The following is a 20195-nucleotide window of genomic DNA, read 5'->3' as shown; positions in this document are numbered from 1 at the left end:
ATTGAATGAAAATGCAATATTTGTTTGTCTACTCTCCACAAGATCCTATATAAGGCTCAAAAAAAAAAAAAAAAAAAAAAAAGACTGAAAGGGAAAATAAGGAAAATGATAAACCATAAGCCAGGCAAATACTAACTAAAGCAAAACTGAATTAGCTATATTAATAACAGACAAACTAAAGTACAGAGACATTAAAATTAAAAAATATGACTTCAGTGTGAAAAAACATTCATCAAGAAGATACAAAAATTTCAATCTTGCTTACACCTGATAAAAGTCATCATTTCATATAAAATGAAAATTGACAGAACTCCCTGTAGAATAAAAAAAAGCATCCATTATTGTCGTAGGACAATCTTTTGAATTTTTGATGAATTAGGAAAGAGATTAAGGATTTATAGAGTTAAATAATTGGGTTGTAAATCCTTAATTTCTTTAAGTGAAATTTATGTGAATTTAACTTAAAAAATTGAGTAAACATTGTAAATAGAAATTAAGTAAAAAATAATTATATTAATGAATTGCTCTGTTCATTTATGTTACTCAAGATTCTGTAAAGTAGATGTAAATGCTAGTTTCTGCTCCCTCCACACACGCTTTCCTGTCTCCACAGGACTCTTGGTCCTATGTGTTGGATATTATCTAGATCTTGCTGCTTTTCCCTGAAGAAAGTTATTTATTATTTATTTTATCAAGGCCAGAAAGACATGGACTAGAACAGCAAACCTGTGACTTTGCCCAAGGTGAGGGACCTGATAGCCCTGAACTCGACTTCTGGGGAGAAGTTATAACTGAGTCGGAGTTGTTGATCCATCTGCAAGAAAACAGAAAACAGAAGAGGCATCAGCAGAGGTCCTCACAGCCAAGGCATAAAACACTCCTGTCTGAAAATAGCTGGAAAACACAGGCAGGGCAGACACCTCTCTGGGATTTTTCTCCCTGGAGAAATGAGAAATGTCTCACTAATTCTCCCACAATGCACATAAAATAACCCTTTCTTTCTTTATTGGTGAAATAAAGGCTTTCACACAAGTCTTCTCCCTGGGAAATTCTGTACCGCTTTTGACAGGTATTTATCTCCCCACTGAGATTTTCTCACCAAATTCTTTGCTGCAAAGAAGCAAACAAATGAAGCGTTTTAGGAAGGACCCTGCAGGATTAACAAGAAAAGGAAAGCAGGTTTTCATTTCAAACTCTCCCTCCTCCCCATTTGGTTCTTAAAACCTTCACCTCCTCCTTTGCTCCAATTGACCTGGCCTCAATCAGGTGTGCCCTGGGGGATTTTCCTGAGCGAATATATTTCAGTTTGACAAAAAGTTTGAGTCTGGGAAGGGGAGACTCGCTGAACAGCTGCCACCAGCATGAACAGCTGATAATTCCATTTTGCAGGTGAATAAAAGCCACCAGGGGGATTCTTTGGAACTTTATTTCTAAGATCATCCTTTAGGAAACCTTCCCTTCCACACACATTAATTCCAGTTCCGTCTCTTTGTTGTCTCCATTTCAAGGCATGGTTCCCCAACCATCCCTAGGTTTTTCTGTCTAATCAAAGCGTACCATTTTTTCCAGAGTCTATCACAGCTCATATGTAGGAAGAGAAGACTAAGACCCCTTCAGCTGTGTGCCTGTCCCAGGATTGCCCTTGGGGAGCAGCTGATTGGGAGCCTGGTATCCCTAGCTCCCAATGCTGGACCCTCCTTCTGCACCCACTCCAGCCCAGACAGACCTTCCTCCAGGAACCTCTGGGTCCTGTAGTAGTTTCTGCTGTGAAAGAAATAAGTGGCTATGACTTGTAGTATGTGATTGTAGGCTTTATTCCTTTTTCATACATGGAATTATGCTTTAATAATACTTGTTGTTTATTGAAAAATTGCTATGTATGAGACATCATACTAAAGTATCCTTCAAAATGCATTCTTGCCTAGAATACCGTGAGATAGACATTATTATCCCTGTAGTACAGATGGTGGAAATGATGTCACCGAGCTCACAACTTTGGCCAATGCCACACAGCATTACATAGCAGGGACTCCTTGTCACATGGCCTGCCAACCACGCAGTATGGCATTTACTTTACTTGTCCATGCCTCTCTAGATGTTTGAGCAGCTGGTAGACAATCACTGTATGTTCTTATTTCTGAATTTCTACAAAATTCATTCAATAACCATTTAAGTATCTACTCTGTGCCAGACACTTTTCTAAGTTCTCCCATACTCCCAAAGTTCACCTCCTCTAGGAAGCTCTCCTTGAAGCTTTAGTTAGATTAATTGATCCTGTTTTCTGTTCTCATGGTACCACCCCCCCCCCCCACCTCTAACCTTGCATTTAAGATGCTGTATTGTAATGACAGCAAGGAGATCAAACCATTCAATTCTAGAGAAAATCAACCCTGAATATGCATTGAAAGGACTGATGCTGAAGCTCCAATACTTTGGCTACCTGATGGGAAGAGCTGACTCATTGGAAAACACCCTGATACTGGGGAGATTGAGGGCAAGAGAAGGAGATGACAGAGGAGGATTTCATTGGATGCTATCATTAACTCAATGGATACTAGTTTGAGCAAACTCCAGGAGAAGGTGAAGGACAAAGAAGCCTGGTGTGCTGCAACTTGTGGGGCTACAAATAATTGGACAGGGTTTAATGAGTGAACTATAGTTGTAATGATCTGTGTGCTCTCCCCATCTCATTTTTCTCCACTAAGCTATTGGCTCTTTGAAGATGTGGACATTTTATTGATACATGTTTTCTATATGGCCTATTACAATAACTGGAAAAGTAACTCCAAACAGATGTTTGCTGAATGAATAAATAGATATCCTGTGTTGATTCTCTTTCTATCTTGTGGGCTATGGAGCATCCAGTGCATCACCAGGACGCCTCTGGCTACCCTGGTAGCCTCTACATCTTAGATACAACACAGGGATTTTCATACCCATGGTCCCCATCTGTAATCTTTTAATGATCAGATTCAGTCCTGTCTTGAAGGAGTTTTCTCCCTGCCTTATCTCAGAACTCTCACCTATTCTCTGGAATTGCCCCTTCCAGCAGGGGGCAGGGTTCCTCCTCTCATGATTTGTTACTCAGGTTGGAGAGGAGGCTAAAGTGAGTGGGAATTTCCTGCTGAGAAGAGAGCAGTAGCATTCTTAGAACTGAAGGCTGAGCTGAGATTTCTTTAGCTTCTGACTCTAACTTCTTCCCCAGGCTCCCAAAGATCAAGTGATTCCCTCAACATTGTCACATTGTGTAGAAGACCTAATTGTTCTAGTACAGGAGTCATTCCTGACCTACTGTTATCCTTTATGGGAACTTATCTGGTCCTTCCAACTTTAATCAGATGATAAACAAGGGTGAGAAGGAGGTGAATGACACTCAATTATTTTGTTTCAGTTCAGTTCAGTCGCTCAGTCGTGTCCGACTCCTTTCGACCTCAGGAACCACAGCACACCAGGCCTCCTTATCCATCACAAACTTCTGGAGTCCACCCAAACTCATGTCCATTGAGTTGGTGATGCCATACATCTCCATGGAGATGAGGTCATCTCCATCCTCTGTCATCCCCCTCTTCTCCTGCCCTCAATCTTTCCCAGCATCAAGGTCTTTTCAAATGAGTCAGCTCTTCCCATCAGGTGGCCAAAGTATTGGAGCTTCAGCTTCAACATCAGTCCTTCCGATGAACACCCAGGACTGATCTCCTTTAGGATGGAGTGTTTGGATCTCCTTGCAGTCCAAGGGACTCTCAAGGGTCTTCTCCAACACCACAGTTCAAAAGCATCAATTCTTTAGTGCTCAGATTTCTTTATAGTCCAACTCTCACATGACTACTGGAAAAATCATAGCCTTGACTAGATGGACCTTTGTTGACAAAGTAATGTCTCTGCTTTTTAATATGCTGTCTAGGTTTGTCATAACTTTCCTTCCAAGGAGTAAGTGTCTTTTAATTTCATGGCTGTAATCACCATCTGCAGTAATTTTGGAGCCCCAAAAAATAAAGTCAGCCACTGTTTCCCCTGTTTCCCCATCTATTTCCCATGAAGTGATGGGACTGGATGCTATGATCTTAGTTTTCTGAATGTTGAGCTTTAAGCCAATTTTTTCACTCTGCTCTTTCACTTTCATCAAGAGGCTCTTTAGTTCTTCTTCACTTTCTGCCATAAGGGTGGTGTCATCTATATATCTGAGGTTATTGATATTTCTCCCAGCAATCTTGATTCTGGGTTGTGCTTCCTCCAGCCCAGTGTTTCTCATGGTGTACTTGTTTAAGTGTTAGTTAAGGTATGGAGACAAAGGTACAATGAGTCAAAGAAGGCTTGGGATACTTTGGGAATGGATTCCAGTCCTTAAGTGGAGTGAGTGCACATGGGGGCACCCCTAGTACTGGCTCAGGTGCTGGGTTACCTATTTGAAAAGCTTAGCAAATGCACAGAGCAAAGGCAAAAGGCCAGGGGTGGGGGGGAGTGGGTAGTTACCATAAACATTTATTTCGAGGACATCGACTTTATGATAGGGGCTAGGCAATCATTGAAGTCTTCAGTGAGAAATGCATTATTTTGTTATACTTCTTTATGTTCATTCTATGTTTTAGTGTTGTTTTTCTTTTTAATTACTCTTGGTGAGGTGGTGAGAGAGTGAAGTATCACAATCTTTTCAAGCTTAGATGCCTAAAATTTGTAATCTGGCCTGGAGAAGGGCTTCCCTGGTGGCTCAGCTGGTAAAGTAGCTTTGTTGATCTTAGAAGTGAGGATAGCAGTGGCCTTGTCAAGTCATTAAATGAGATTAAAAGAGATGGGAAAAGGGAGGAAATTGAACAAACCTTTTTCTTTTGAGTAAGCCCTAGACACCAGGCTTCATGCTTGGTCCTTTAGTTATGTTCTTGCTTTCCTATAATGGTTACCAGAACTGACTGAACTCAGCTGCATTTGTACCCCAGCCCACCCCCATAACATTCAAACTTTTTTTTTTATAGATAAATAGACTGAGCCTCAGAAAGGTGAATAGCAAATCTAAGATCTTATAGGAGATGGAGCAGGAATTCACACACAAGTCTGTCCCGAACTAGGGATCCCTCTCTTAATCTCAGAATCTTCAACTCTCAAAGGAAGTCATTGATTCCATGCTTTCAAAATGTCGGGCTCCCTCCATCTTTACAGCTGGTAGTTGTGCTGGCATTTTGGTAAACGGGTTTAATTTGTTTAATGTCATTAATATATTTTAAAGAGAGGCACTGAAGTCTACCTCAACCACCATGAGGGCACATGTGCTTTTAAAACCACTGGTCAAATTACAATTCTCAAATCATTACCAGGGTTTCTTACTCTTGGCTGTAGCCCAGTCCCTACAGATTCCTTCCAAAGCCACATAGAGCAGAGAGGAGAAGGTTCAACAACTCAAGGTCCCGAGGTGGTAGGAGAATGTGTTCTTACCTACTGGAGGCCTCTGGCTGGCTGAGCATAGTGATAACCATCTACCTTCTCCTTATAACTGTTTCTGAATAATGCCTGAGACCAGGCAGTAGCTTATCCTTTTCTGTTTTTAGTAAACAGTTTGTTCTTTTATTTTCCCCATTGCTTTTGTTTGTTTGGGGGTTTTGTTATTGTTTTAATTTGGCTACCCAGAGCCATATGGGATCATAGTTCCCTGACAGGGATTGAACCCATGGCCTTGGCAGTGAAAACCCGGACTTCTAACCACTGGAAGGCCAGGGAATTCTCTAGGGCTTTTCTAAGTGGGGAGGAAGGAGAAGAAATAAGATGGGGCGGGGGGGAAGTGGGAGTGTCACAGAGACAACTATGTTATGTAACTGTTTGAACAAATTGATTTAATTTAAAAAACAAAATAGGTCTCTGCCTCCATTTCTTTCTGCTACTTTTGTGCTTTTGAAATGCTACATCTTCCACTGATTGTGCTTATCAATCACTGCTTGTGCTTATCATTGACTATTAATTTGGCTGGTGGGAAATCTAGATGGAGAAGAGGGAATATCTCATTGTTCTCTCACCTCCCTGTTTGTGTTTTCATTGATGGAAAAGAAGACAGGAAATAGAAAAAGAGAAAGAGCCATTTATACAAATGCCCACCAGCATGCACCCCAGGTGTCTCACCACAGCCTCATTTAAGACATCTTCCAATAAGAAATCATCATTTCATCTCTATTTTCTAGTCTGACCTCAATCCAAAGACCTTTACCACTTATTTTAAGAGTCAATGCTATTAAATTATAATCACTCAAGGATTGTGATTTGTCTCCTATATTTGCCAATTATTCATGAACTTCCACCCAATCAAGAAAATGAACAGTCAGTCTTGACTTGAGTCTTGAGTCATCATCCATATCCAGAGGGTCACCCAAGGTTACCAATGTTCTGTCCAGATCTTTCTCAAGTCCTTCTCTCCTTGACTTCCCCACCACACTAGTTGAAGTCCTTATCTTTGCTTCCGGTCTGGTCTCTGTCCCATATCTCATCACTCCAAATGTGTATTTCCATAGAGAGATCACAGTGAGCCCCTGGAAATGGAAATCTACCCATGCTACTTCCCCTGCCTAAAACCCAGTGGTTTCTCTTCCTCTCTCCCAGGTCCAATTTAATCTTCTCCATACAAGCCGAGAAAGAAATGGCAACCCGCTCCAGTATGCTTGCCTGGAGAATCCCATGGGCAGAAGAGCCTGACGTGTTTTGGTCCATGGGGTTGCAAAGAGTCAGACATGACTGAAGCAACTTAGAACATACAAGCCATGTGGGATTAATTTATTTAGTTCAAAAATATTTATTGAAGGCCTTCTGTATGTGAGACACTGCTTGACAAACTGGGGGTCCCACGGTAATGTAAACAAACAAGAATCCCTGTCTTCATGAAGCTTACATTCTAGAGGAGGGAGAAAGGACTTATCTATTAAATAAATAGATAATTTGTATTGATTGCTAGAAGCATTTAAGTGGTTTAGGATTGAAGTCAAGGAGCTGGGTTGCTATATTACATAAGGTGACTGGAGACGGGGTCCCTGAGTCAATTTTTGAGTGGTGTTCCAAAGGAAGTATAAGTAACAGGTAGTGATGCAGATACATGAACAACTGGATTCTAGGCAAAGCAAACTCTAGTGAATTCAAGAGCTCTGGAAAGAGCAAGGATGCATCGAGTGGCCTGAGTAGAGTTTGAGAGGGAACTGGAATAGGTAAGTGTGTGTGTATTTGTGTGTGTCAGTAAGGAAACTGCAGACAGGGGAGGCCGTCTATAAATTATACTCATTTTTGACTAAGTGGAGGGTCAGTGATCCTAACATCCCCTCCTTGTTCAGGGTGAACTGAACTGATGCCCAGATGAGGTGGGTGCCCTCCTCCATGCTCTTGCATCACCTATCCACACTTCCCCCATAGCCCTTGCTGATCACTTGTGATTTCTTCCTTGCTTGTCTTCCTCATTATGTCACAGTTCAGAGGATGTCAAAACTGAACATGCAGCAGCATCATCTGCTGCCCCCTTCTTGAAAAAAAGCTTCAGATTAAGCAGATGTGACATAGGACCCAATAATTAGCATTTCTTGCAAGGTCTCAAGAGATGCTTCTGGAAAGCAGGGTGTGCCCTGAGGACCACTATTCTAGTTCTCCAAAGGCTGGGCCTGAGTATGATTAGTATGCATCCCCAGAACTCGGCTGCTCACTTGGCCTGGAGGCAAAATTCAGAAAACTTGTATTGAGCACCCAAGGTACATTTGCTGGAATGAGAAGAAGGGAAGTAAAGTACCTGAATGGTAAGCCCTCTGCCCTCTCTGTTAATCTTCAAGTGATGCAGTCTTCTGTTGGCAAAGTTCTCTGTATTGATGGTGAATACATGGGTTTCTTCCTTGTTTAGCTGGGAGCGAACTTGTAAGCTTCCTTGAAAGAAAAACATTAGAAATTAGAATTAAAAATAGACCTATATAGTGTAAAAAAGTGATCAGATTGCTTTTTAATTGATCATGGCTGTTTTATAGTGACCTGTGCCATAACCCTTTCTTCATTCACATTTTTAAAAGGTACTATATATGTCATGACTGTAGCATCTGGGTCCATATTAAAACTCCTGAGTATAGATGGAATATGCATGTGTGTGTGTGTGTGTGTGTGTGTGTGTGCGTGTGCGTGCGTGCTATCAGAAATGAAAATAATTTGATTGTGAAAACTTTAATAAGATTGTCCACACTCACTTCAGTTTCTACCACTTCCTAGAACTCCTTTTCTTCCTAATTGCCTTCGTGGAATTTCAGAATATGTAATGTGATCGCAAAGAGTCAGACACGACTGAGCGACTGAACTGAACTGAACTGAATGTGAAACAAGATTGTAAAGTAATCTAAGGCAGAATAGGTGAGAGGAATCTGGAGCAGTGAGGTCATTACCCAACAGGGTCAGCCAATAGCAGAAGCTCCCTACAGTTAGTCCTGATTCCTCCTCTCCCTTTAGTTCTGATCATCATAGATTTTCAACTTGGGAGCTTATTTTCTCACTTAAAAATTAATAATAGCTCCCTGAGAGTGCAAGTTGCTCAGTCCTGTCTGACTCTTTGTGACCTTGTAGACTGTGGCCTGGAGAAGGCAATGGCACCCCACTCCAGTACTCTTGCCTGGAAAATCCCATGGGCAAAGGAGCCCGGTAGGCTGCAGTCCATGGGGTCACTAAGAGTCGGACACTTCTGAGCTACTTCACTTTCACTTTTCACTTTCATGCATTGGAGAAGGAAATGGCAACCCACTCATGTTCTTGCCTGGTGAATCCCAGGGACGGGGGAGCCTTGGTGGGCTGCTGTCTATGGGGTCGCACAGAGTCGAACACGACTGAAGTGACTTAGCAGTAGCAGACTGTGGCCTGCTGGACTCCTCTGTCTATGGGATTCTCCAGGCAAGAATACTGGAGTGGGTAGCCATTCCCTCTCAGGGATTAAACTCGTCTCCTACATTGCAGGCATATTCTTTACCATCTGAGCCACCAGGGAAGCCAAAGAGGACTGAGGTGACTATATGAAAGTGAAAATGTTAGTCACTCAGTCATGTCCAACTCTTCGTGACCCCATGGATTGCAGTCCTCCAGGCTCCACTGTGCAAGGAATTCTCCAGGCAAGAATACTGGAGTGGGTTGCCATTCCCTTCCCCAGGGGATCTTCCTGACCCAGGAATTGAACTTGTGTCTCCTGCATTGCATGCAGATTCTTTACCTTCTGAGCCACCAGGCACCATGTAGGAAGCCCTAATAGCTCCCTATAAATAGCATATTTGGTGCTGAGAGGCACCTTCACCCGGGGCAAGGGGCTGGCCTGTGGCAGGGAAAGGGCCCCCTTTATAAACTAGTGGGCTGTTCCCTAGCAAGCTCTTTCAGGCTCTTTCTAAGAACTTGGGTTTTTAATACTATTTAGTGCAACGTACTATATAATATATAAATATGTTCCTAATATATAATGTATAAATTTTATATATAGTATATAAATATATATAATAATATACAAATTTTACATTATATACAATATAATATATAATTCAATAAAGTAAATCAGCATGTGATATTTATGTGTCAGGCATGGTAGTAAGGCACACATTCCTTGTAGTTATTTGGGATTCTTACCATTCCACTGAGTGAGTCATTCATACACACATTCTGCACACATCTATCTGTTTTAGAAATCACTTCCATTTTATACATCTTCACTAAAACTTGCCTAGGAACCATCCATCTTAGATGTTAATCATCTCAACTGGGACCCTGTCAAAGTATTTATTCTGAAGCCTCTCTGACACTCTAATTTAGGTCTAAAACACCTCAACAATTTCTTAGAGCCACGCACATACTGATCTCACCTTCTTAGGAGGTTTTCATGCAATCAGCGCCTCCCAAAGCACCCTAAGAAGATATCCTGAAACCTCTTGCTAACTCATCTGCACACAGCTCCTAGGAGGATAAACTCAATTTAAGACTTCTCAAAAATAAGCTTGCTACCATTAAAGGCTGACTTGCAGTCTTACAAGAAGCACTGGGGTGAGATGGAAATGGTTGGGACCAGAAATTCATTCATCACCTTCTCCTTAGCATCATGTTCAGCTGCTTGGTCAATGAGCAAAAAGACATGTGTCTCCTTTCAGCTACTTTGGTGTCACAAGGTTACTGTCACCTTCTTGGATGGCACTGCCCTGGACCCAAAAAGTTCACTGCTCTTAAGCCCTCTTTACCTAATTTATATGCTTCATCTCTCTGCTTTCATTTTTTTTTTTTTAATTTTATTTTATTTTTAAACTTTACATAACTGTATTAGATTTGCCAAATATCAAAATGAATCCGCCACTGGTTTACATGTGTTCCTCCCCAGTGTCTCCCATCCATACCTTTGCTTCCAAAAGTGTTTAGCAGAACGGTGATCATTGCAAGTGTAGAGTCCCTTAGACAGGGAACTGACTGAGGGAAGATGCTCTGAATCTAATCAATGAACAAACAAACAAACAAAAAAGGACTGTTTTTGGAAGCAACCTAAATGTCTATCAATAGAGAAACTGATAAAGAAGATGTGGTACATATATACAATGGAATTCAGCCACTAAAAAGAATGAAATAAGACCATTTGCAGCAACATGGATGGACCTAGAAATTGTCATGCTGAGTGAAGTAAGTCAGAAAGAGAAATAACTTATGACATTCCTTTGTATGTGGAATCTAAAAAGAAATTATACAAATAAACTTATTTATAAAACAGACTCACAGATTTAGAGAAAGAACTTATGGTTCTCAAGGAGGAAGGATGGGGGGAAGGGATAGTTAGGGAGTTTGGGATGGACATGTACACACTGCTATATTTAAAATGGATAATCAACAAGAACCTACTGTAGAGCACATGAAACTCTGCTCAATGTTATGTGGCAACTTGGATGGGAGGGGAGTTTGGGGTAGAATGGATACATGTATATGTATGGCTGAGTCCCTTTTCTGTTCACCTGAAACTATCACAATAATGTTAATCAGTTTTACTCTAGTACAAAATTTAAAAAAAAAAAAAATTAAAGGATCGCCTTAGCCAAGTGTTCACTATAATTTATCTAGGAAAATGTATCCCCTCTTACGTGGTCTCATTTTTTTTTCCATTAGTATGTGTTGACATTGCTACATTATAAACAGCATGCATTTACCTGTGTGTGTGTGGCTATGGGATGAAATAAGATGTTCAAAGTATAGAAAGGAAATGAAACTGATTTGAGTCTCAGGGCTTTTCCAAATATGCTTCTGGAATAAACATATGTATAATGGAATGACCTTTTGGTCACCAGCAAGTATGCTGTAAAAGTTTCATTGCATCTTATTAATATTGGAAAATTCTAGCTGTATATGTCCTCACTCTTTTTAGGTCTCCAGGCAAAATTCATATCATTATTTTTAGAATTATACAAGTATTATCAATGTCATTTTAAAAGTGTTGGAGAGAAATCAATAATCACAAAAAATGTATTCAAATACAATGATAAAGAATCTAGTTTAAATCAAAGAGGATGTAGACATATTCTGTTAAACACTCTTGCTACTTTCTGGACAGTTACTACCCCTTGGCTTCTCTCATTCTTGAGTTTTTTGCATAGGACTCCTCTTTCATCTAGAACTTTTTTTTGCTCCTTCCTTCATATGACAGGTGAAGGAACAGAGGTGAAGGAAGGTGAATAAATTTTCATCATTTATAGTAAGTGATTCACTCAGATTTAGAAATGAAATTGAGTTAGTTCTAAAGAGCATGATTTTCCCATGGAACACAAAGGTCCCATGTGTTCATCTCAGCCAAGAATAGGTCTTCCATTCCAACCTTTCCCATTAAGTTTATTCCTACTCAAACTCCAACATTAAGCATTCGGTTGCCTCTTCCAGGAAACCTTATCTGGCTTTTCCAAGGCGCCCTCCTTTGCTCCTGTGGGTCCTGTGCTCACCTCTGTGCTGTCTGTTTACTTGCCTATTTTTTCCTTCCTTCCTTGCCTCTCTCCCTTCCTTCCTCCCTTCTTTCATCCCTTCCTTCCTTTCATTCTTTTCTAAACTATATAAATTATTGTCTCAAATTCTGAAGGCTAGAAGTTTGAAATGTTCTCTCAAAGGATCTAGGCTAGGATTCTTCCTTGCTTCTTCTTAGCATTTGGTGGATACCTCCATTCCTTGCCTGGAAGATGCTTTAGTCCAATCTCCTTCTTTTCTTCACATGGCTCCTCTCTATGTGTATTAGATAGACCGACATTAAGAGCTACTCTAATACTGTAAAAGGATAATTCTGTTCCTTTTTTAGCCACCGATCTACTATTTATATTCTTCTTGACAATCACCTATTTGTGCGAATGTGAACATTATGGACTAGAAATTCGAAATTTGAAAAATTCATCATCTTGAATTGGGCCTCAGGATAAAGATTCTCACACCTCAGTTTCTTCAAGAACAACATTTTGTTGTAGTTTACTTGTTTCCACTTTGCCAGTTATCCTATGCCAATCTGTCTTCCATACTGTCATTAGTGTAAGTATTCTAACACAGGCTTTCTTGGCCACGTGATTCTACTCCAAGATTAATTTTACATGATGCATTCCAGTGTGTAGCCTGACATGCAAAGCCTCCTTCTTAACTTTTCAACTTTATCAACACATACTTTCCATAACTGAATCATATCTGAACTAACAGAATTCCTTCAAATAATGCTCCTTCTTGATTTTTTGCATTTTATTTCTTCATCTGAAACTGCCCCTGCCTTCTTACCTGTATGCCAACCCCTTCTCATTTATTAAGACCCAACTCATACGACCCAGGTCTCCACTTTCCTTCAAGACAGGTATGATCTTTCCTTCTTGTATGGTCACTGTGCTCATTTTTGGTAACATTCTCAATGTATCAAGCTTCACTTGTCTTTCCCCTTGAATTTAAGCTTCTCTGATATGAATAGATGCTTATTCATCTTGGTGTCTTCAGAGAAGAGCACAGAGCCAGCTATCTTAAGTCACCAGAAGACACTTGTTGAATAAAATAGGCACTCTGTAGAATGTTTGGAGAAGGCAATGGCACTCCACTCCAGTACTCTTGCCTGGAAAATCCCATGGATGGAAGAGCCTGGAAGGCTGCAGTCCATGGGGTCGCTGAGGGTCGGACACGACTGACCGGCTTCACTTTCACTTTTCACTTTCATGCATTGGAGAAGGAAATGGCAACCCACTCCAGTGTTCCTGCCTGGAGAATCCCAGGGACGGGGGAGCCTGGTGGGCTGCCGTCTACGGGGTCACACAGACTCAGACATGACTGAAGCGACTTAGCTGTAGCAGCAGCAGTAGCAGAATGTTATTATCACTTTGTCAAAATTATATACTAGCAGTTATTTAATGTTTACTCTGTATCAGACACAAAATTAGCAAATAGTTAAAATGTTATAGTTATGTCTTTAAGGGATTTGTTATCTAGCTAAAGGGGACAAAATCAAGGTCATACTTTCTTGCTTATGTGCCAACCATGCATTATAACTTTAATTTGGTACTAAAGACTTTTTTTCCCCAAAACGTCTCAGATTAGAGAGCAAAATTTCAGTGAAGTAAAATCTCTACAAATAAATAATAATAATAAAAGCAATTATTATGACATTCATAGTGAAATTGATTCAAACCCAGGAGGACAGAACATCAATGTGTCTGGTCCTTCCACTGTATCATGTTTCCTTCAAAGACATGTTTGCTCAAGTAGACAAGTGAGTTGATGAATAGAAAGATGTATGGTTGGGTAAAGGGAAAAGAGGATGATTATTTATAGACAATAGAGATACATGTTTTGTGAATTCAAATAATGAGCAGTTGTAAGAACTGAGGTAATGAGAAAGAGTCCTCACAGAAAGAGATTTATTGAAGAAGGTAGAACTGAAATAGGCAAAAAAGAAAAAGAAAAGTACTATGCTTATGTAGCTATAGAGATATAAGCAGAGCAATGTGACTGATTTTTACCATGATTTGAATAGAACCAACCAGAGGCCAATATGGCTGATGAGCATCTTTATAGACAGTCACCCAACTGATCTTCTCATTTTGAAATATAGAAACACTAAGACTCTGAAACATGAGTATAGCTTGGAAGAGGGTGGTAACAAAGAGAGAAGTCACAAGGAGAAGCCTCTTACTAAAAGGGCAAAGAATTTGAACTTCTTGTAAAGAAAGATCCCGTAAGGCGCTAAACACATGCCTGACTGGGCTGATATACACAAAGTGATAGTTTAAGAAGACTACCTTGGGTACCCCGTGTCTAGGTCAGATCTAAAAGGGAAGATAGAGGGCCTCCCTGGTGGCTCAGTGGTTAAAAAATCCACCTGCCAATGCAGGAGACTCAGATTCGATCCCTCATGCAGGAGGATCCTATGTGCTGGGGAGCAGCTAAGCCTGTATGTCACAATTATTGAGCTAGTGCTCTAGAGCCTGGGAGTTGAAACTACTGAAGCTTGCATGCCTAGAGCCTGTGCTCCACAGCAAGAGAAGCCACAGCAATGAGAAGCCTGCACACCACACCTGGAGAGTAGCCCCCAGTAGCCACAACTAAAGAAAAGCCTGGACAGGAACAAAGATTCAACACAGCCAAAAATAAAATAAATAAATAAATTAGAATAGAAGAGAAGATGAAACTACCAGTTTTTAAAAACATCAAAACAAGAACTATTGAAGGTGCTAGACTGCTGCTATGGAACAGGAATCCATATAAACACTGCTGTTAATATCACATGTCAATTTCTTGCTTTATCATTTCACTTTGAAATAAGGAGCTCTTCTACATCTTGATTGCTGTCCAATCCTTAGCAGCCCATATCAACTACAGACATATGCACCTTTCTATGCAGCTTTTAGTGTCTACTAACCAGGCCACCCTCACTGATCAGCTTCTCTTTTATCTTCACTGCCCTACTTAGTGGTAGGTAAGGCAATTATTTCACTTCAGTTCATTCACTCAGTTGTGTCCGACTTTTTGTGATCCTATGGACTACAGCACGCCAGGCTTCCCTGTCCATCACCAACTCCCAGAGCTTACTCAAACTCATGTCCATTGAATGAGTCATGCCATCCAACCATCTCATCCTCTGTCGTTCCCTTCCCTTCCTGCCTTCAGTCTTCTCCAGCATCAGGGTCTTTTCTAATGAGTCTGTTTCTTTGCATCAGGTAGCCAAAGTATTGGAGCTTCAGCTTCAGCATCAGTCGTTCCAATGAATATTCAGGACTGATTTCCTTTAGGATGGACTGGTTTAATCTCCTTGCAGTCCAAGGGACTCTCAAGAGTCTTTTCCAACATCACAGTTCAAAAGCATCAATTCTTTGGCATTCAGTTTTCTTTATAGTCCAACTCTTACATCCATACATGGCTACTGGAAAAAAGCTTTGACTAGATGGACCTTTGTTGGCAAAGTAATGTCTCTGCTTTCTAATATGCTGTCTAGGTTGGTCATAGCTTTTCTTCCAAGGAGAAAGCATCTTTTAATTCCATGGCTGCAGGCAATGGCACCCCACTCCAGTACTCTTGCCTGGAAAATCCCATGGATGGAGGAGCCTGGTAGGCTGCAGTCCATGGGGTCGCTAAGAGTCAGACTCGACTGGGCAACTTCACTTTCACCTTAATCTTTCATGCATTGGAGAAGGAAATGGCAACCCACTCCAGTGGTCTTTCCTGGAGAATCCCAGGGACAGGGGAGCCTGGTGGGCTGCCGTGTATGGGGTCACACAGAGTCGGACACGACTGAAGCGACTTAGCAGCAGCAGCAGCAGTCACCATCTAGAGTGATTCTGGAGCCCACAAACAAACAAACAAAAAAGTATCTCACTGTTTCCATTGTTTCCCCATCTATTTGCCCATGAAGTGATAGGACCGGATGCCATGATCTTAGTTTTCTGAATGTTGAGTTTTAAGCCAACTTTTTCACTTTCCTCTTTCACTTTCATCAAAAGGCTCTTTAGTTCTTCTTTACTTTCTGCCATAAAGGTGGTGTCATCTGCATATCTGAGGTTATTGATATTTCTCCTGACAACCTTGAGTCCAGCTTGTGCTTCCTTCAGCCCAGCATTTCTCATGATGTACTCTGCATGTAAGTTAAATAAACAGGGTGACAATATACAGCCTTGATGTACTCCTTTCCCTATTTGGAACCAGTCAGTTGTTCCATGTCCAGTTCTAACTGTTGCTTCCTGACCTGCATATAGGTTTCTCAAGAGGCAGGTCAAGTAGTCTGGTATTCCCTTCTCTTTCAGAATTTTCCACAGTTTATTATGATCCACACAGTCAAAGGCTTTGGCATAGTCAATAAAACAGAAATAGATGTTTTTCTGGAACTTTCTTGCTTTTTCCATGATCCAGCAGATGTTGGCAATTTGATCTGTGGTTTCTCTGCCTTTTCTAAAACCAGCTTGAACATCTGGAAGTTCATGGTTCACATACTGTTGAAGCCTGTCTTGGAGAATTTTGAGCATTGCTTTGCTAGAGTGTGAGATGAGTGTAATTGTGCAGTAGTTTGAGCATTCTTTGGCATTGCCTTTCTTTGGGATTGGAATGAAAACTGACTTTTTCCAGTCCTGTGGCCACTGCTGAGTTTTCCAAATTTGCTGGCATTTTGAGTGCAGCACTTTCACAGCATCATCTTTTAGGATTTGAAATAGTTCAACTGGAATTCTATCACCTCCACTAGCTTTGTTCATAGTGATGGTTCATAAGGCCCACTTGACTTTGCATTCCAGGATGTTTGGCTCTAGGAAGCATTTATTTACTTAGTGGTAAATAAGGACTCCTAGGTCAAGGCTCTAGGAGTCCTTATTTTGTTTATTTCCTCTATAAGCTACATATGCCACACATTTAAGTCATCTGCAGCTCCCTGGTCTCTATAAAGTAAATCCTACTTTACTGTACCTTACCTTTACTGTACTGTACCTACTTTACTGTACTTTACTGTAAAGAGGTCTCTGTACCTCTTTACAGCTCAACCATCATGCCCTCATTGTTCCATCATCATCTCTCACCAGGACTATTGCAATGCATTTGAACTAACTTCTCAGATTCCAGTCTTAGCTCTTTTCCCTCACATGCATACATTCTTTACTGGGCAGTCTAAATAAGCTTTCTGAAATACTTATCTGATGTTGCTACTTAAAATGTTTTAATGATACCCCAATGCACTTAGAATAAAATCCAAATTCTTTCTTGTAGATCCTATATAACCTTATTTCATTCTACATTTTCCCTCATTCACTAAACTCCAGCTACTGCATACCCACATTATGCTCCCATAATGTGCCAAGTCCACTCCTGCCTTAGAGTCTTTACATCTGCTTTCTCTAAAACTTGGAATGGTCCTCTTACAGATATCTGCCAGGAATACCCTCCTCATTCATGGCCTAAATCCATGCAGTGATGTCTTCTGTAGCCATGTACTCCTAACTCAATACCTCCATCTAAGAGTGTTTTCCAAACTGCTAGTCATGATTGACTAGTACATCATAGAATGAATAACAGAATTCAGTATCTGTTATTACTAACTGCACCCTCTCTAATTCCAGTTACAAGCACTTCACTCTCTGAATACAATATTCTCCCTTTCATTTTCCCTTCATCTAATCCCCAGATTCCCATAATCTATTTTTTTTTTTATTTGTACTTGGTTTACATGCTATGTTCGTTTTAGGCATACACAGTGATTTAGTTCATATATATTTATAGATTATATATATGTGTGTGTGTGTGTGTGTATTCATTCTTCTTCAGATTCTTTTCCCTTGTAGATTATTACAAGATATTGAGTGTGCTATCCAGTAAGTCCTTTTTGTTTATTTTATATAAAGTAGGGTGTATATGTTAATCCCAACTCCTAATTTATCCCTCCTGCCATCCCCTTTGGTAATCATAAGATGGTTGTCTCTGTCTGTGAATCTATATGTTTTGTAAATAAGCTCATTTGTGTCATATTTTAGATTCCATACATAAGTTATATCACATGGTATTTGTCTTTTTCTGTCTTACTTCACTTTTAGTATGATAATCTCTAGGTCCATCCATGTTGCTGCAAATGGCATTATTTCATTCTTTGCTATGGTTTAATAATATTCCATTGTAGTATATACCATACATTCTTTATCCATTCATCTGTTGATGGACTCTTAGGTTGCCTCTATGTCTTGACTATTGTAAACAGTGCTGTAATTGAATGCATGTATCTTTCCAAGTTATAGTTTTCTCCAGATGTATCCCTAGGAGTGGAATCACTTGATTATATTTTAACACATTTTAAAAAATGGGCAGAAGATCTAAATAGACATCTCTGAATAAGAATACAGATGGCCAACAGTCCATCATTAACAATTAATAATTAGAGAAAACATCATTAATAATTAGAGAAAATGCAAATCAAAACCACAATGATGTGTCCATTCACACCAGTCAGAATGTCCATTATCAAAAAATCCACAAATAAATACTGGAGATGGTGTGGCAAGAAGGGAATCCTCTTGCACTGTTGTTTGAATGTAAATTGGTACAGCCAGTCTGAAGAAGAGTAAGGAGTTTCCTTAAGAAACTAAAAAGAGTGCTATCATATATTCTGCAATCCTTATTATAAGGATTAATCTCACCAACTACTCAGTGTTCCTCAACCCCTTCATGTCCTCTCTTCTCTCCTTACCCAACCCAAATTGCTGGTCCATAAATATGACTTGGCCGAGAGAAGCTACCCCACGTCCAAGGTCGGGGCAGTAGCTGTGCTTTCCTGGAGCAGCTGTGAAAAGACACCCCATGTCCAAGGTAAGAGAAACACAAGTAAACACTGTAGGTGCTGAGAGAGGGCATCAGTGGGCAGACAGACTGAAACCACAATCACAGACATTTAGCCAATTTGATCACACAGCCCACAGCTTGTCTAACTCAATAAACTAAGCCATGCCATGTGGGGCCACCCAAGACAGATGGGTCATGGTGGAGAGGTCTGACAGAATGTGGTCCACTGGAGAAAGGAATGGCAAACCACTTCAGTATTCTTGCCTTGAGAACCCCATGAACAGTATGAAAAGGCAAAAAGATAAGACACTGAAAGATGAACTCCCCAGGTCGGTAGGTGCCCAATATGCTCCTGGAGATCAGTGGAGAAATAACTCCAGAAAGAATAAAGGGAAGGAGCCAAAAACAATATCCAGTTGTGGATGTGACTGGTGGTTGAAGCAAGGTCCAATGCTGTAAAGAGCAATATTGCATAGGAACCTGGAATGTCAGGTCCAGGAATCAAGGCAAATTGGAAGTGGTCAAACAGGAGATGACAAGAGTGAACATCGACATTCTAGGAATCAGCAAACTAAGATGGACTGGAATGGGTGAATTTAACTCAGATGACCATTATATCTACTGCTGTTGGCAGGAATCCCTCATAAGAAATGGAGTAGCCATCATGGTCAACAAAAGAGTCTGAAATGCAGTACTTGGATGCAATCTCAAAAACGACAGAATGATGTCTGTTCGTTTCCAAGGTAAACCATTCAATATCACGGTAATCCAAGCCTATGCCCCGACCAGTAATGTTCAAGAAGCTGAAGTTGAACAATTCTATGAAGACCTACAAGACCTTTTAGAACGAACACCCAAAAAAATATGTCCTTTTCATATAGGGGCTGCTGCTGATAAATCATGTCAGTCGTGTCTGACTCTATGCAACCCCATAGATGGCAGCCCACCAGGCTCCCATCCCTGGGATTCTCCAGGCAAGAATACAGGAGTGGGTTGCCATTTCCTTCTCCTCATTATAGGGGACTGGAATGCAAAAGTAGGAAGTCAAGAAATACCTAGAGTAACAGGCAAATTTGGCCTTGGATTACGGAATGAAGCAGGGCAAAGGCTAATAGAGTTCTGCCAAGAGAACGAACTCTTCCAACAACACAAGCAAAGACTCTACACATGGACATCACCAGGTGGTCAACACCAAAATCAGATTGATTATATTCTTTGCAGCCAAAGATGGAGAAGCTCTATAAAGTCAGCAAAAACAAGACTGGGAGCTGACTGTGGCTCAGATCATGTACTCCTTATTGCCAAATTCAGACTGAAATTGAAGAAAGTGGGGAAAACCACTGGACCATTCAGGTATGATCTAAATCAAATCCTTTATGATTATATAGTGGAAGTGAGAAATAGATTTAAGGGACTAGACCTGATAGACAGAGTGCCTGATGAACTGTGGATGG

General features: G+C 40.6%; 1 protein-coding gene across 2 annotated transcripts in view; it reads right to left on the bottom strand.

Annotated features, from left to right (window-relative positions):
* The window catches only part of CNTNAP5 (contactin associated protein family member 5), a 1047625-nt gene that overhangs the window by 59854 nt on the left and 967576 nt on the right, over nucleotides 1–20195 (bottom strand). For both annotated transcript variants that reach the window (XM_055572939.1, XM_055572940.1), the window contains exons 20-21: nucleotides 7742–7872; nucleotides 727–814 (exon numbers count right to left, since the gene is read on the bottom strand). In XM_055572939.1, coding sequence (XP_055428914.1) covers nucleotides 727–814; nucleotides 7742–7872 — 219 coding nt within the window. The remainder of the gene's footprint in view (nucleotides 1–726; nucleotides 815–7741; nucleotides 7873–20195) is intronic.

This window comes from Bubalus kerabau, chromosome 3 (genome assembly GCF_029407905.1).
Source record: "Bubalus kerabau isolate K-KA32 ecotype Philippines breed swamp buffalo chromosome 3, PCC_UOA_SB_1v2, whole genome shotgun sequence".
Taxonomy (NCBI): Eukaryota; Metazoa; Chordata; class Mammalia; order Artiodactyla; family Bovidae; genus Bubalus; species Bubalus kerabau.
Note: the sequence above shows the minus strand (reverse complement) of the source record. Positions and strands in the feature narration are given on the sequence as shown.